Source organism: Ranitomeya imitator, chromosome 2 (assembly GCF_032444005.1).
Source record: "Ranitomeya imitator isolate aRanImi1 chromosome 2, aRanImi1.pri, whole genome shotgun sequence".
In the NCBI taxonomy this organism is placed as follows: domain Eukaryota; kingdom Metazoa; phylum Chordata; class Amphibia; order Anura; family Dendrobatidae; genus Ranitomeya; species Ranitomeya imitator.
The window spans coordinates 269244875-269263467 of NC_091283.1; the positions used below are offsets into that span (position 1 = coordinate 269244875).

The 18593-nt window shown below is 45.8% G+C and overlaps 1 protein-coding gene across 2 annotated transcripts in view; it reads left to right on the forward strand.

The window, feature by feature from the left end:
- LOC138663078 (allergin-1-like) overlaps positions 1-18593 on the forward strand; it is a 49042-nt gene that overhangs the window by 11192 nt on the left and 19257 nt on the right. For both annotated transcript variants that reach the window (XM_069749144.1, XM_069749145.1), the window contains exons 2-3: positions 10359-10649; positions 11592-11870. In XM_069749144.1, the coding sequence (XP_069605245.1) occupies positions 10359-10649; positions 11592-11870 (570 nt within the window). The remainder of the gene's footprint in view (positions 1-10358; positions 10650-11591; positions 11871-18593) is intronic.

Genomic DNA, 18593 nt, shown 5'->3' on the forward strand with positions numbered 1-18593 from the left:
AGATATACGGTATGATCTTTTCCGATTGTGGGTATCCTTTCCAGGGATGGTTACGGTGTGGTCCGACATTGTGCCCAGGAAAACGTGGAGGGCAGCACGCTCTTTGAGGGGTATCAATAGGGCCCGGGTGAAGCTAAACAGGGCGGTGGCGAGCTTTGTTTCTCGTAACGGGGGGATGGCGGTTCGCCATATTGAGTTGGAAGCTGGTGTGGGAAATTACTGGAGGAGTGATGGCGTTCATTTGAACGATATCGGTTTGGATTTGTGGATGTTGGCAATACAAGAAGGGGTGGAGAGGGCCATGGTGGTGGTGGGGCACTCGCGAGCCTGAGGTGGTCAGTGCTGCTCGTGGTTGGCGGGGGGCGGGGTTCTTGGAGTTGGTTTCATGGGGCTGATCTGGCTGGTTTGCTGGCTCTGGACGGGGATTTGACCTCGGGAGCTTTGGGGTTGGTTTGCCCGGTAAACGGGTTACATGGTGCCCTCGAGCTGGTGGTTACGGCTGAGGGTAAAGAAGGGGTTTTTCCATGTTGGTTTTGGGCTTTGCCTATTAGGTGCCAGATTTATTAGCTCCAAGAACCCTCCCCTCAAGTTTTTATACAAATGTATAAATGGTTGTTATGTTGGTTATTTAATAAAATGGCCGCTGTGGCCAAAATTATCCAAATAAATTAATTGTTGTGTTTTATTTAAGGGGGCATTAATTGGTCCTGGCAGGGGGGTACAAGGATCAATGTGGTAAGAGAGGCCTGGTAGCTCGGAGGTCCCATTTTGGAATACGCAGTTAAGAGGGGGGGCTGGAGGAACGGAGTTAAAGAAAGCCCTCCATGACTGCGTTGCCAAGGGAACGCAGGGGAGCAATTTTTAAATAATAAGGCAGGGAAAAGGGATTGGTTCAGGGGATGGGGAGGAGTAGAGGGGTGGCCTAGTGGGGGTGGGGGCGGGTCGTGGAAAGTGCGGGAAAGGGGCCATTACTGTTTGAGCATCTGACCTGAGAAGCCCACCCTCCCTCCCTTGTTTTTTGGTGTAATGAGGGAATAGTTGGGGATTTTAGGTGCTGAATTTGTTTTTGTAAAGGTCGTTATTGCATTCTTGTCACAGTGGCTGGTTGGCGGGGGGCGGGGTTCTTGGAGTTGGTTTCATGGGGCTGATCTGGCTGGTTTACTGGCTCTGGACGGGGATTTGACCTCGGGAGCTTTGGGGTTGGTTTGCCCGGTAAACGGGTTACATGGTGCCCTCGAGCTGGTGGTTACGGCTGAGGGTAAAGAAGGGGTTTTTCCATGTTGGTTTTGGGCTTTGCCTATTAGGTGCCAGATTTATTAGCTCCAAGAACCCTCCCCTCAAGTTTTTATACAAATGTATAAATGGTTGTTATGTTGGTCATTTAATAAAATGGCCGCTGTGGCCAAAATTATCCAAAGAAATTAATTGTTGTGTTTTATTTAAGGGGGCATTAATTGGTCCTGGCAGGGGGGTACAAGGATCAATGTGGTAAGAGAGGCCTGGTAGCTCGGAGGTCCCATTTTGGAATACGCAGTCATGTATCGTGTCTTCTACACCACTCAGCTCCAATCCCAAGGACTTCTGGCTCAGCAGATTAGACCAGTGGCAAGAACAGGCCCAGATCACTATGCACACAGTCATGTCCGGCCTCCACCGTCGTGCTGTAAGAGGGTTTGCCGAGGAAGATGAAATCCCTCAGAGCCATCCAGCATTTGTGATCGAAGACTACCGCCTACTATCCAACCAAGATCCTGTGGAACTAATAACAAAGGGGAAGTGTTTTGAGTAGGACGAGTTTAGATGGAGCACCAGGTCAGGTAACTTACATGAAAAAGTTACCAGATAAAAAAGGCTTGAGGGACTCAGGAGTATGCTAGGCATGTATCCCATTGCATCTGCCTTACAGACAGAGTTAGCCCCATTGACCCCCCCATTGATCCTAGCTGGAGAGAGATATGACAGGCGATTATGTTTCGGCAGCCAAGTTATGGTGACAAAGTGAATTGAATTTTAGAGGACATACATGGTGACACTACTGACCTAGGTAACCTACGCATGCGCCTCTTCCGTAGGGTCCAGGGGGACAGTGAGACCATAGACCAGTACGACCCATATCACCAAGAAGACACGGGAGAAATACCGGGGACTGGGATTGTTAAATGAGGTGTTGAGAGAACAGCTACTAACCGCATGAGAGACCCTTACTTACGACAGGCGCTGAAGAATCGCATATGCTCTAATATTAACATTAGCTTCCGGAGGTTGGGGCAGAGGCAAGGGTGCTAGAGCGAGAGGCCTCTGTCATAACAGGTATGGTCCGGAGCCAAGAAGTGACCTTTCAATCAGCCAATATGGAGCCTGACAGGGCCCGGGAGTCACAACAAGAAATCCAGGACATCAGAGGAGAATTATGGGGTACATCATGATGCCTGGCCCCGTATAAGGAAAAGTTGGCTCTGGAATACCTCCCACCCTGTACCCAGCTGCTCAAAAACTATTGTCCATCAGAGGAACATGGTGTAGAATACTAGACTTGTAGTGGAATGGGACACATCTCCCAGAACTGTGCAAACTAAGAAAGAAGAAGGGGCGTCTATTAAACTGACGCACCCCACAGTCGAGAACCACAGAGTGGGACTCCACACCAATGAGACGGGATGAAGACTCTGAAGATATCAACTCCAAGAGGCCTGTCACTTGGAATGAGTTTAATAGACCATGCATTTGCTTGATGGACACCGTGTCCCAGGTGAACACCATGCCAGGAGAATTCTTCCAAGCCCACTTCCTAGATGTCGCTCTCTCCAGAAAGGAACCAACCATTCGTTTGGTGACTGCCAATCAGCTGCCCATCCCAGTGGCTGTCCATACGAGTGTGCGGAAAAGAGATGGGCAGAAAGGCGACCATACTAGTGACAGGTCCCGGAGGAGGAGGGCCCATCGTGAGACTGGGGATGAATAACTTGCAAGGGCACTTCTTGGCTTACGGACGAAGAAATAATATTTGGGCCCGTCTACCCCGAAATCATGCAAGCAAGAGTCTGTTCCAACAACTGGCGCGAGTCAGTCAGATTCAAAGGTTAATAACTGTCTCCAAGCGTCAGGGATACAATATTTGTAAGGACTTTCTTAAATCCCACAAATCCCTGATATCACAGGGCGGGAAGGTCCCGAGTACCACCCGCTGTGATCTTTGGAGGGCCCAGCTCTCTGCTGCCCCCTATCGTCCGGACAATTACACGATTGGCCGACGACCAACAGAGAAGGCCGCAGCCTGTTCGCACCACTAGGCCGACTATCGGAAAATTACCCGTGAGTGTACGGCATGTACACCTCCGGGATCCAACACATGGAATATGTGTACACACTCCGGTACAGTCACAGCTAACTCTCCGATAGCCCCAGACTACTCGCCGCCACCACTAATCTATTTCGGTCGATTAGAGACCGTACTTACTACACCGATCGCAGAGATGATTCAGTTTAGCTGAAGGAGAGCGCTTCGATTTGGCTGTCGATAAACAAGGCCCCTGAATACAGGATATGTCGCTCTCTGGACAAACGCTGATGATAATTGGGATTCATCTTTTATCATGCCCTGAGTCCCACACACCCACCTGTGATGACCTCACAAGATCCCGGTTGTGGGCTGGTCTCAGTCCTTCATGATTTGAGGAAATCCCAATTCATGCAATAACTCCTCATAGGACGATCACAGAATGTCGAGACTGATGTCATCTTTTGTATCGGGATTTTAGCTATGCTTAGAGACCAAACATGGCCTAGCTGCTGGTGGTTATATGGCCACTTTGGATTTGGGGCTTTTTGATGGGGGTTACAATTATGAGAAAAACATGGCTATTTTGCCTAGTTATCCCAATGCCAACATTGTACGTCTCATTAATATTGGATTATAGAAATTCCAAAATTCCATATTTTCTCCCGGAGACATACTGTCTGCTCTCTGATTGTACTACTGTAACCATGGCTAGTTGTAAAGAGTGCCAGATGTTCTTCGATCCATTTCAGACCCTAATAACCTTTTCTGTCTCTCTCTGTGAACAATACACATCCTTTTCAGTCACCTGGGTCTACAGAGGAATCCTCACATTTTAATTACCGTAATCTGCTTCACATAGCTGTGTCACTAACATTTTACAATAAAGACAGGTTTGAATGCTAGCTCACAGTTCCTCAGGACAAATGGTGGATGAAAGAAAAAAGGGAGGGAGGATATGAGGGACCTCAAGTATTTTTATTATTTTCTATGACATCCAGCACCTTGGCAAAGTAGTCTTACCCCCGGAAGCTACAGTGACCTTACCTGTAGGACAGACCTTGTTCACTATGCCGGTACGGGCCCATGTATCATTGGAAGGAATGGCAGTCCAGTTGAACTCCCAAAAGAAGAGGATGGGACCCCGGGATTGCTGATTGCATGTACCCTAGCCACCATGCGGCAAGGACGAATACGCGTGCATTGTATTAACCTGAGTGGAACTAGTCTACAGCTAATCCCCGGAAAGAGGTATCTCGAGTGTACGTGATGCCAGAAGATCTCCCAAGGTTGGATGCAATAGAATTTACTCCAGTAAAAGGAGTCCAGTGGACTCTGTCAGTGTCTCTTAATGTGAAGGAGAGCAGGGGTGAAGTTGGAGATGGCCGTGATCTTCTGGAACAGATGGAAGCGAACCTTACGGAATTCACCTCTGACCAAGCGGGGCAGATAGAAAATCTATAACAACAATATCAAGGGGTGTTTGCTCAGTACGATGATGACTTCGGGTGCACTAAAGCCATTTAACATGAGATTCGTACGGGGACCACAGCCCCCATTTGAGAAACACATCTGCAGATCCCACCTCAAATGTACCAAGAAGTAAAAGACTTGCTGTTGCACATTTTGTAAAATGGAGTAATACGGCAAAGTCAAAGCCCATAAGCTGCCCCATTGTACTAGTGAGGAATTGGGATGGGACGTTGAGGTTGTGTGGACTAATGATGGCTGAATGCTTGCACCATACAGGACTCATACCCCTTGCCAAAGATCGAAGAATATAACCTTGGGTAAGACTAAATGCTTCTGGTCCCTTGATCTGTGGTTATTGGCAGGTTCCCGCCACGGCAAAGGAATGGCCAAAGACAGTTTTAATTCTTTCCATGGGGCTATTCCAGTTTAACCAGATGCCTTTTGGATGTTCCAACGCCTGATGGAAAGATGCCTACGGAACCTGACTTTTGAAGCTACTCTGATTGATATTACTCAATGATATCATTATCCACCCTCCCACCTTTGAGGAACTTCTCGCCAGGTTGGAGCAGGTGCTAGGACAGTAGTCCACCCCACCACGGAGAAAGTGGCTGCAGTGCAGAAGCAGCCTACACACACGACAATGAGGAAATTGAGAGCATTCCTGGGACTACCAGAGGTTTATCAAGAACTTTGCAAGAACTGCAGCACCATTGAATGAGCTACTAAGTGGGACAACTGATGCAGTGGGGCCCTAGACAAGAGGATGCTTTTTGGGCCTTGATGTTGGCACTGACTGATGCTCCCATCTAGGTATACGTTAATTTCCCAGAACCCTTTTTGCTGTACACCGATGGAAGCCTATATGGATTGGGGGCTGTGCTAGTTCAGGTACAGGAAGGCAGCGAGAGGGTGATTTCATATAGCAGTCAATCACTGAGGGATTCTGAGAAGAACCACGATAACTATAGTTCATTCAAGTAGGAGTTCCTGGAGCTGGTGTGAGCTATGACTGAGAAGTTTGCGGAGTACCTGTCGAGATCGGAAGTACATATTCACACTGACAACAACCTCCTCGCTCAACTCGAGAATGCAAAGGTGGGCACATTGGAACAGAGGTGGGTCATGAGAATTTCCAAGAACAAGTACAAAATCTCTTATTGGTGAAAGCATGAAAACATGCATGCAGACGCGTTGTCCCGGGTGACTCAGGCGGGCCCGAAGAGGGATATGAATGAAGAGCTGGAGAGTGATGAGACCCCACACTTGAAGCATAGCCTCCCAAGAACTAGGAGAGGAACCTAAACCCACTCAATTCCTGGGCCGCCCAAGGGATGAGTGTGTGCTATTGCAACAGTCCGTTCCTGAATTATCAAGACTTATACAAGTGGGTCACCCTGAGACAGCATCCCATCAAGGAGGCCAAAATGGCATTGTACGCCAGGACCATACAGATCCTGGAGCAGTGGGAAAGACTTTTCATAAAAACGACTTGTTATACCGAAGAATCGAACTACCTCATGAGTTTGGCATCACCTAGGAAGTGGTAGTTCCACAGGGGATGGTGTTAAGCCTGACCAAGGAAGAACAATAAGAAAGGCGCTCATTTTGGTACAGAGAAGACCTTGCAATAGCTGCGACAACTGGTGTAATGGCCTCAACTACGTCAAAAGGTAGAAGAGACCTGTAGAAGATGTCGACGGTGTGAGCTGACAAAACCCCCCGAGCAGAGACCCCCTATCCAAAACATCCGGACCTCCGTGCACCTTGAAGTATTAACGGCCAACTACCTGATGATCAGGACGTCTCATAATGGCTATGAAATTGTCTAGTGATGACCGACCATTTCACTAAGATCAAGATGGTGTCTCCAACCAGGGACCAGACGGCTGAGACAGCGGCCAGATGCATATGTCGGGACTTGATTCGTGTATATGGATGTAAATAAAATAAATTCAGATCAAGGGGCCCGCTTTCAAAAAAAGGTGATGGAACAGTTGTACCGTCTCTATGGTATTTTCAAGACCTGGACGACACCATATCACCCACATGGGTACGAAGCTTGAGAGCGCTTCGATAAAACTTTACTGCAACTGTTACGGACTCTATAAGAGTACAGGAAGATGAGGTGGCCTGAATTCATCTCTGAACTGGTATGGGTGTACTATAATAAAATATATGCTACTACCGGGTACACACCATACATGCTACTGTTCTGTCAAAATGGCCTGGGAACAGTCCGAACACTTGGGTGCATAAGCACCAACTTCAGATAATGAGATGATTGGCGGACAAGAAGTTTCGAGAACTAGATCATTCCATTGGTCCCCACACAAGATGACCCGCTCCAAATGGGAGGCAATGGCCCAAAAATAAAATGTACTATCGCTATGAAGCAGTACCTTACCGAGTTACAAGAAGAGTTCATCCCGACAGCCCAGTCTATGAAGTTCATCGCAAGGCGAACAAAGAGGCCAAGGGCCGAGTGTTGCATTGGAACATGCTCCGTCCCTACCTCTCTGAGGCAGAAGGGACCAGAAGGGTGGAGTCTCCAGAGGAACCGTGTTATGCTACCACAGAAAAGGCTGTTTGTGATGGAGTAGAGTGGCTTACTTTGCCCATGAACCACCATGAGACAACAACACGGCCCCAAAGGGGCTGGAATATAGTTCAGAAGATAATCCTCTCTGAAGAGTGCCTGGAGCCTCAAAAGTTCCTGAGGCACATTTGCAAGAAGAACCACGTAGAATCGAACGTGCCAACGTTGGCATTCCCCCTGACCAATACACACAGGAAGAGATTGTCTGGGAGGAAATTAAGCAGAAGGCCCAGGAATGTGCTCAACTTCTGGCAGAAATAGGGCAACCCCCGATGAAGATCCAATCACCCAGGGCTTCTCATCACCCGAGGATTGGCAAATTAAAAGAATGTAAGAGGGTGTGCCGGTGAAGATGAAATCCCTCAGAGCCATCTGGCCTTTGTGATCAGAGACTGCCACCTACTGTCCAACATGTATCCTGCGGAACCAATAAGAAGGGGAAGTGTTTTGAGAAGGATGAGTTTAGATGGAGTACAAGGTCAGATGACTTCCATGACGCAGTTCCCTGATATAAAAGTCCGGAGAGCCAATGCGGGAATGTATTTGACGCCAAAGTGGTACGACTGTGGTAGAGACACAGGGCCGCACACGAGAGTGAATGTCTGCGGCAATGACCAGGAGGCGCAAGTTAACTGGGCCAGGGAACATCTGGGGTGGTGCAACAGATGGGTGGGGTTCTTCTAGAGTGCAGGAGGCCCAGAGAGCAACCATTGACTTTGTCAAAAGGACTTGAGATATCCCCAGAGTGGCTCAATGATATTGAGGTCAGTAGACTGAGGTGGCCACTCCAGAACCTTCACTTTGTTCTACTGTAGCCAATTATAGGTCTAGTTGGCCTTGTGTTTTGGATCGTTGTCATGTTGGAACATCCAAATACGTCCCTTGCGCAGCTTCTGGGCTGACGAGTGCAAATTTGCCTCAAGTATTTGCTGATAACATGCTGCATTCATCTTTCCTTCAACTTTGACCAAGCTTTCTGTGTCTTTGTAGCTCACACATCCCCAAAACATCAGCGAACCACCTCCGTGCTTTACAATAGGAATGGTGTTCCTTTCATCACAGGCCTTGTTGACTTCTCTCCAAATATAACGTTTATGGCTATGGCCAAAAAGTTCAATTTTGGTCTCATCACTCCAAATTACCTTGTTCCAGAAGTTTTGAGGCTTGTCTCTGTGCTGTTTTGCGTATTGTAGGTGAGATACTTTGTGGCATTTGTGCAGTAATTTATTTCTTCTGGCGACTCGACCATGCAGCCCCTTTTTCTTCAAGTGCCTCCTTATTGTGCATCTTGAAACAGCCACACCGCTAATTTTCAGACAGTCCTGTATATCAGGTGATGTTATTTGTGGGTTTTTCTTTGCATCCCGAACAATTTTCCTGGCAGTTGTGGATGACATTTTTGTTGGTCTACCTGACCGTGGTTTTGTTTTTACAGAGCCCCTGATGTTCCATTTGTTAAGCACAGTTTGAACGCTGCTGACTGGCATTATCAACTCATTGGATATCTTTTTGTATGTCTTTCCTCTTTTATACAGTTGAACTACCTTTTCCCGTAGATCTGTTGACAATTCTTTTGCTTTCCCCATGTCTCACAATCCAGAAATGTCAGTGGCTGGATGAAAGATGCAAGAGTCTGTTTGGATCCCAGAAACTCATTCAGCTTTTATGCGCACACACTGATTACAAGTAAATAGGTCACAGGTGAGGATGTTACCTTTAGTGGCCATTCACATCCATTTGTGTCAACCTCTGTGCATGTTATCAGGCCAAAATCAGCAGGGTATGTGAACTTTTGATCAGGGTCATCTGGATGTTTTGGGTTGTCATTATGATTTAAAAAGAGAAAACACAGTAGTCTGACAATAAATGGCTTCACCCAACCAATAACCATGAGTGGCGAAAAAGTTTTGGTGTTATCATTCATACTCTCTGAAAAAAGGCCAAGAAAGCAAAAATTCTGCCAGGGTATGTAAACTTTTGAGCACAACTGTATAAATATATTTTTTAATTTTATTTTTTCACTTCTAGACTTCTAGTGGAGAAGCGATTACTTCACTTTCAGTAGTGATGAGCACACCTGGTTTTAGGCCCTAAATTAAGGGATAATTTTTGGACTGCTTGTGAAAAAGCTAGAGCTACTATATTTGGCAAAGGAAAAAGCACCTGATACTCCCCAAACAGGTATCATTTTTCCAAACCCCATGTAAAAAAGCCATTACTTCTTCTTTTTGTTCAAAGTGTGTATACACACCAGCAAAAAAGGTCTAATTTTTAGACCGTTTTACGATATTAGTAGTCTAAAATGCCTGATACTGTAGTGTGTTGCTTAACAGGCTGCTATTTAGCACCAGAAATATCTGTTTACCTTTACCTATATAGAATGGCTTTACTTGGACAAGATTTAGAATGTGTCTGCATTAAAGGGGTTGTCCAGGTTTGGGATAAAAATCTCTTAGTGACTGCAGACTTCTGAACCTTCACAGCGTGCGCACTACATGCTACCAGGATTCGCCAGTGCCGGCAGCAAGAGCAAGTGGTAGAGTCACATACATTGACTTCAGACTTTCACGCCAAACCAGGACAGCCCCTTTAAAGAGCTCAAAATGGGATCAGTGTTGTGAGGCTCACATGATGAGGTGGATTTACAAGCCTATAGGTCAGGGTGGAGACAGGGACTCAGTGAGCTGGCCCAGATGGATGAAGGACACGTGGTTGAGCAAGGACAAAACACCGTCCTATGAGACGACCGAGTGTTGTACACCTATTTTCAGGGGATTTGCAGTAACGTGACAGTGAAAGAAACCTCTGCAAATCGAATTGTTCAAGAAAATTCTGCAAAGCTGGCAAATGTGGCAATGGTTTGACCACCTCTAATACACATATTTACACATTCCCTACTGTGACATTATATATATATATATATATATATACAGTATACATATATATATATATATATATACATACATCAGAAACAGTCAAAGATGGAGGCTGACTCTGCTGTTCTCCCAGTGTCTCTTTCAGAGCAATTACCAAAAACTGAGCTACAGGCTGAATCTGCCTACACGATGATCGGACACACGGAGACGATCCACTGCGTCTGCAGGAACGAATCTCTCCCCATCACTTACATGTTATTCATCAACCAGACGACTGTGGGTAAAAGGACAGTGTCAGAGGAGAGAGAGGCAGCCTTCAATGTCACCATCTACAATGACACCAGACTGGGACCTTATAAATGTAAAGCAAACAACAGCCTGAAATGTTCACCATACAGTATGGGGTTCTCCTTCATACTGCAGGGTAAGTGTAGTATACAGCCCCAAATAAAAGGATATCTTATATAATACTGCCCCTATATACAAGAATATAACTACTATAATACTGCCCCTACGTACAAGAATATAACTACTATAATACTGCCCCTATGTACGAGAATATAACTACTATAATACTGCCCCCTATGTACAAGAATATAACTACTATAATACTGCTCCCTATGTACAAGAATATAACTACTATAATACTGCCCCCTATGTACAAGAATATAACTACTATAATACTGCTCCTATATACGAGAATATAACTACTATTATACTGCCCCTATGTACAAGAATATAACTACTATAATACTGCCCCTATGTACAAGAATATAACTACTATAATACTGCCCCCTATGTACAAGAATATAACTACTATAATACTGCCCCTATGTACAAGAATATAACTACTATAATACTGCCCCTACGTACAAGAATATAACTACTATAATACTGCCCCTAAGTACGAGAATATAACTACTATAATACTGCCCCCTATGTACAAGAATATAACTACTATAATACTGCTCCCTATGTACAAGAATATAACTACTATAATACTGCCCCCTATGTACAAGAATATAACTACTATAATACTGCTCCTATATACGAGAATATAACTACTATTATACTGCCCCTATGTACAAGAATATAACTACTATAATACTGCCCCTATGTACAAGAATATAACTACTATAATACTGCCTCCTATGTACAAGAATATAACTACTATAATACTGCTCCTATGTATAAGAATATAACTACTATAATACTGCTCCTATGTACAAGAATATAACTACTATAATACTGCTCCCTATATATAAGAATATAACTACAATAATACTGCCCCATAAGTGATATAATACCATCTGCTAGGCCTGGGTCTCGCTATCTAGTTGTATTATTCGCACCTTGTGTGTCTCAGATAGATTATTACAGGTCGATCTCCTTCCTGGTTCCCTGTACACGATGATCGGACACTCGGAGACGATCCTCTGCACCTGCAGGAATGGATCTCCCCCCATCTCTTACACCTTAACCCTTAATGAGGTGACCATCGATCAGAGGACGGTGTCAGAGGAGACAGAAGCCGCCTTCAATGTCACCATCTTTGATGAGACGAGACTGGGACCCTATAAATGTAAAGCCAACAACAGCCTGAAGTATCGGCCATACAGTGACGAGTTCTCCTTTATACTGCAAGGTAAGAAATCGCCTCATTTTAAAAAGTGCCGCCCTTAAAGTGGATTTGTCACAATTTCATTCATGTATGTGGTGTAAATCCCGCTGTTCTCCTGATCCCGGCGCACTTTTTCTTTTGTTTCTGCTCCTCTGCGTTCATGAGATACGGCCTCCTCTTCCCGGTATATTAATCAGGTCTTCATACCAAAGTGGGCGTGGTCCTCAGCTCTCCTGTGGGTGTGTTCTTGATGACCACGCCCTGTTGGCAAAAAAAAAGACGATTTCTACACAGGGAAATGGGGACAATATTTCAGGAACAGAGTGTGACAGGATAAAAAGGAAAACTGTGTCAGATTCAGGAGAATGGCGGCATTTACTTCAGAAATAAGAAATACATTTTATGAAAAGTTACAAATCCTCTTTAGAGTAGTTAAAATAACAAATGTAAATTAATTTATCATTATTTCTTAATGTAAATTTATTTTTTGTTCTGAAGATGTAACTCATAAAATTACCGTATGTTGTCCTGAGTTAATCCCAGGATATCAGAGCTGCAAAGCAATAGTTTTGATCACTGGGCCAGGGTAGAGGACGTGGACAACCATAATCTCCTAATGGAGACTGTGGACAACCATGATCTCCCCATGGAGGATATGGACAACCATAATCTCCTCATGGAGGACGTGGACAACCATAATCTCCTAATGGAGACTGTGGACAACCATGATCTCCCCATGGAGGATATGGACAACCATGATCTCCTCATGGAGGACGTGGATAACCATAATCTCCTAATAGAGACTGTGGACAACCATAATCTCCTCATGGAGGACGTGGACAACCATAATCTCCTAATGGAGACTGTGGACAACCATGATCTCCCCATGGAGGATATGGACAACTATGATCTCCTCATGGAGGATGTGGACAACCATAATCTCCTAATGGAGACTGTGGACAACCATGATCTCCCCATGGAGGATATGGACAACCATAATCTCCTCATGGAGGACGTGGACAACCATAATCTCCTAATGGAGACTGTGGACAACCATAATATCCACATGGAGAATGTGGACAACCATAATCTGCTCATGGAGGAAGTGGAAAACCATATTGTCCCCATGGAGGATGTGGACAACCCGAATCTTCCCATGGAGCATATGGACAACCATAATCTCCCTATGGAGGACGTGAACAACCATAATCTCCTCATTGAGGATGTGGACAACCACAATCTTACCACAGAGGATGTGGACAACCATAATCTCCCTATGGAGGACGTGGACAATCATAATCTCCTCATGGAGGATGTGGACAACCATAATCTCCCTATGGAGGACGTGAACAACCATAATCTCCTCATGGAGGATGTGGACAACCACAATCTTACCACAGAGGATGTGGACAACCATAATCTCCTCATGGAGGACGTGGACAACCATAATCTCCTAATGGAGACTGTGGACAACCATGATCTCCCCATGGAGGATATGGACAACCATGATCTCCTCATGGAGGACGTGGACAACCATAATCTCCTAATGGTGACTGTGGACAACCATGATCTCCCCATGGAGGATATGGACAAACATAATCTCCTCATGGAGGACGTGGACAACCATAATCTCCTAATGGAGACTGTGGACAACCATGATCTCCCCATGGAGGATATGGACAAACATAATCTCCTCATGGAGGACGTGGACAACCATAATCTCCTAATGGAGACTGTGGACAACCATGATCTCCCCATGGAGGATATGGACAACCATAATCTCCTCATGGAGGACGTGGACAACCATAATCTCCTAATGGAGACTGTGGACAACCATGATCTCCCCATGGAGGATATGGACAAACATAATCTCCTCATGGAGGACGTGGACAACCATAATCTCCTAATGGAGACTGTGGACAACCATGATCTCCCCATGGAGGATATGGACAACCATAATCTCCTCATGGAGGACGTGGACAACCATAATCTCCTAATGGAGACTGTGGACAACCATAATATCCACATGGAGGATGTGAACAACCATGATCTGCTCATGGAGGAAGTGGAAAACCATATTGTCCCCATGGAGGATGTGGACAACCTGAATCTTCCCATGGGGCATATGGACAACCATAATCTCCCTATGGAAGACATGAACAACCATAATCTCCTCATGGAGGATGTGGACAACCACAATCTTACCACAGAGGATGTGGACAACCATAATCTCCCCATGCTTGAAGTGGACAATCATAATCTCCCCATGGAGGATGTGGACAATTATAATCTCACTACAAAAGTTATGGACAACCATAATCTGCCCATGGAAGATGTGGACAACCATAATCTTCGCATGTTGGATGTGGATAATCATAATCTCCCCATGGAGGATATTAACAACCATAATCTCTCCATGGAGGATGTGAACAACCATAATGTCCCCATGGAGGATGTGGACAACCACAAACTCACCACAGAGGATGTGGACAACCATAATCTCTCCATGGAAGATGTGGACAATCATAATCTCCCCATGGAGAATCTTTTGGTCTTGTGATTTGGAGGTCACTTAGGGTCGTTGTTGCGCTAAAAGGTTAAATTCCTTTTCATCTTCAGGTGAAGGTCTTAATATAAAACTGTCTATTTGTTATGTTCATAATTCCAACCCTCTTGTCTAAAGCCCCTGTTCCATCTGCCGAAAAACAGCCCCACAGCACAATGCTGTCCCAACCATGCCGTACTGTGGGGCTGGTGATCTTCTGGTGATGCGCAGTGTCAGATTTCCATATTTTGGAATTATGGCCACAAAGTTCCCCCTCGTTCCCCATCAGACCAAACATGTTTCCCCGCTTCTGGCCAACGTGATGGAGGTTTTAGAAAATCACCAGGCCTGGTGTCACAGGGTTAACGCGACAGTGTGGAGCCAGCAGGCCGCAACGTCTGATTGTGCCTACTCCACCGCTGAGAAGCACTTCTTCATTTTAATGGTGTTTATTCCTTCTGGCATAACAGGGGTTAATCGGCCATGTTGGAAATCCCTGTGCTCAGCTGTGCTTGGTTAGCCACTCCTTTCTCCTTTATAATCTGGGCTCTGTTACAAATCCTTGTCAGAGCTAGCATTTGCTGCATGGCTAATGGAGGGAGAGGAGTTCGTATGAGGAGAGTTGGAGGAGTTATCTGTGACTGTTGCTTGGTTTGTATATGTGGTAATTCCCTATCATTCTCTATTTTGGTTTATTCCTCTACCTCCATGCCCCGCTGCATTCTTGTTATATGCCTGGAGTTTTCTGTTAACCCTTGTTTGTGTTGCCTTGTCGGGTTGGTGTACTATGGTGCAAAGTAGCGCCCCCTCTTCCCTGGGAGGGGGAAGAGAACAGACGGAGGGCTGACTCAGCAGTCACCCGACTACAGGCACTTCAAGCACTACATCATCCGGACCTCACCGGGGAGCAACCACCATGAACCGCATCAGAGTTGGTAAGCAATACGTTCGCTGCTACTACATTGGGAGAGTCATGGGATAGACAGGAGTTTAGGAGAGAAATAGAGGGTGACACTACCTTAGCAGTCCATAGGCTAAGGGCAGAAAGTGGGCACATGGGAGATAATGGGGATGGCTTCACTCGAGAAAACAGACTGTATTATCGCGTAACAATGGTCCGTGACAAGGGCAACCCTGACGCAATGACCAGGCAACTCATAGTCCCTCAGAAGTACAGGGCACAGCTACTCCAACTGGCCTGTGACATCCCCCTGGCTGGGCATCAAGGGAGGAAAAGGACTGAAAAGAGACTCACCCAAAGTTTTTACTGGCCTGGCATCTCGCAGTCAGTAGCCCATTATTGCCACACCTGCGATGTGTGCAAGCGAATGCAGCAGCCAGGAGCTCAACATAAGGTACCCCTGCAATCCCTGCCCATAATTGAAGAATTATTTCAACGTGTAGCTGTCGACATCATAGGTCCTTTGGCCCACCCCAGCCGGTCGGGGAAAAATTATATCCTGACAGTGGTGGACTATGCCACTAGGTATCCTGAAGCTGTGGCCCTGTCCAGTAATACAGCATTAAAGGTAGCTGAGGCCCTTGTTACCATCTTTACCCGGGTAGGGTTTCCTAGTGAAATATTATCGGATCAAGGCACTCAGTTCATATCAGACCTGGTTCAGTCTCTATGGCATACCTGTGGTGTTCGAGCCTTTCGCACCACCCCATACCACCCGCAGACCAACGGACTATGTGAACGCTTTAATGGAACCCTAAAAAATATGCTGAGGGCTTTTGTTGACGTTGAAAAAGACTGGGAAAAATACCTGCCACATCTCTTCGCCTATCGGGAGGTTCCCCAAGAGTCCACAGGGTTCTCTTCCTTCGAACTACTGTTTACCCGTGGGCCTCTCACTCTTCTGAAAAAACATTTGGAGGGAGATATCTCAGACACCGGAATGCCCATCATTCCTTATGTTCTAGAGTTCGAGACCGTCTCGCCCAGCTAGCTACCTTGGCTAAAGAACATCAGCAAATGGCCCAGTCCAGACAAAAAACCTGGAATGACCGTAATGCCAGGACCCGGGAATTTATGGAAGGACAAGTGCTTATGATTATTGCTTCCCCTGACAACAAGCTTCAAGCAGTGTGAGAAGGCCCTTAAGAGGTTGTCAAGAAAATTAATGACACTAACTACGTTATTGCCCTGGACTCTAGTGGTCGAAAACAGAAAACCGTCCACATTAACATGCTGAAAGACTACCACGACTGATCTCTGCCTGTTCTAGCTGTCTGCCACCCCCCTAGTGATACCGCTGACGATGAGTATCTCCCCGATCTTCTCCAGGTTGCCCAAGCGGGAGGATCACTGGAACAAGTGCCCCTGGGCTCCCATTTATCGGATATACAAAAGGACGATATTTTTGCAGTACTAAGGCTGAGGGCTGCTGCTTTCTCCTCAAAGCCGGGGAAGACTACTCTCACCAGCCACCATGTGGAAACCCCCGAACAACGCCCCATCCAGCAGGCTGCCTACTGGGTTCCAGAGGCTGTTCAAGGTATGATAAAGAATGAACTGGAGGAGATGAAACGAATGGGAGTTGTTCAGCCATCTCACAGTTATTGGGCCTCTCCTGTCGTCCTGGTCCCCAAGAAGGATGGTACAACACGATTCTGCGTTGATTACAGACGATTAAATGCCACCAAAAGTGATGCTTACCCCATGCCCAGGATTGATGATCTATTGGATCGTCTGGCCAGTGCCCAATTTGTGACCATGTTAGACTTGAGCAAGGGTGTCACGATTCCCCTGACCGCTGTCACCAATGGGTCAGGATTCACACCGTGACCGTCACCCCTACGTCACGGATTGAGGTGACTTTAGACCAACAGACGGCTGTCACATGTGCAGGGGGGCTTATCTTAGTTATCCCTCCACTGCTACAATGTGATGAAACAACACACACAGGGCTATAGACCTCTTAGTTTACAGCAGGGGCTTATTCTAGGTATCCCACTGCTTTCAATATATCACAAACTGTAGGGATTTATGTATATCCCGCTTACAGTTCCACTTAACACTTGCAGCTCTCTGGCGCCCCCTTACTCTCAGGTCAGATTAGGTACTGCACCCTGGGTAATTAGTCGCCAGAAAGGCTGCCTGCTATGTACTGGCTATTGGGCACGCTGCAGCGACGCGATAACTACTCCCACTCAGGCAGGAACAATAATTATCAAACCCGCAGTTGCTTCAGCATAATCCAACAGTCAGCACACTTTCGCTGCCACCAGCTTCGATTAAACGGGTCCGAAGCTAACCCAACACAACAGTAACAGTAGCGTATTTCCCTTCAGAAGACAGGGTAAGTTTAGAGCATGGATGAACGAACTAATATATAATAGTATATTCCATTGAAATTAATTAGGCAGTGCTTTACCAAAAATATTTTATAAAGAAGTTACAAATGAGACAATTGCAAATATGTACAAGGGTAATTATGAAATAAACAGGGTTTAAAGGAGAAAAGTAACACTCACATGTTCAACGCATTGCAGGCAATCAGGCTAGGGCAGTTTCCATATATCCCAGTCCATGGGATGCTGCTGGCTTCAGGAGGGGACAAGAAGTCAGGAAGAAATCTAGCAGAAAGTGACTCCTCAGAGCCTGCCAGACACTTAAAACATTAAGGCTGTGACATCACAGAAAGGCTGGCTTATCCAGACCCTCCTCTCTCTACATTCTGCCTAAACTTTAAACTATTCTCTCTGATTTCTATAACTTCACTACAAAACATGTCAGAGTCAGACCAAACTCATCATTCATCTCAGATTAACGTGGGCATTCTAATGAGATCAAATATGTCCTATCTGGGATACATATTTCCAGAGAAATCCCTACTTCTTTACCAGATGGAGTTAGAAGCTCGTGTTTCGCGGGTTGTGTAGATACACCGAGTGAGAATAAAAATTATATATTTTCGTATTTCTAGCTTAAATCGTTTGCCTAATATCTAACAAAAACTAAACAAAGAATCTTTCCTGAATCTTGGAACCACTTTTCCAGTTTGAACTAGAGAATGTGGGAGGGGTGAGGGACTTTCCTCTGAGCCTGGAATTTACGACCCCAGAGCAATAAAACCTCTCTTCCCCCATACTCTCAGAGAAGGAAAGCCAGGAATTTGCAGCTACAAACTGTTGCTCCAAGAGGGGGGCTTAGCCCACACAGGCTAGAGAACTACTTATGATATTTCATACCATAT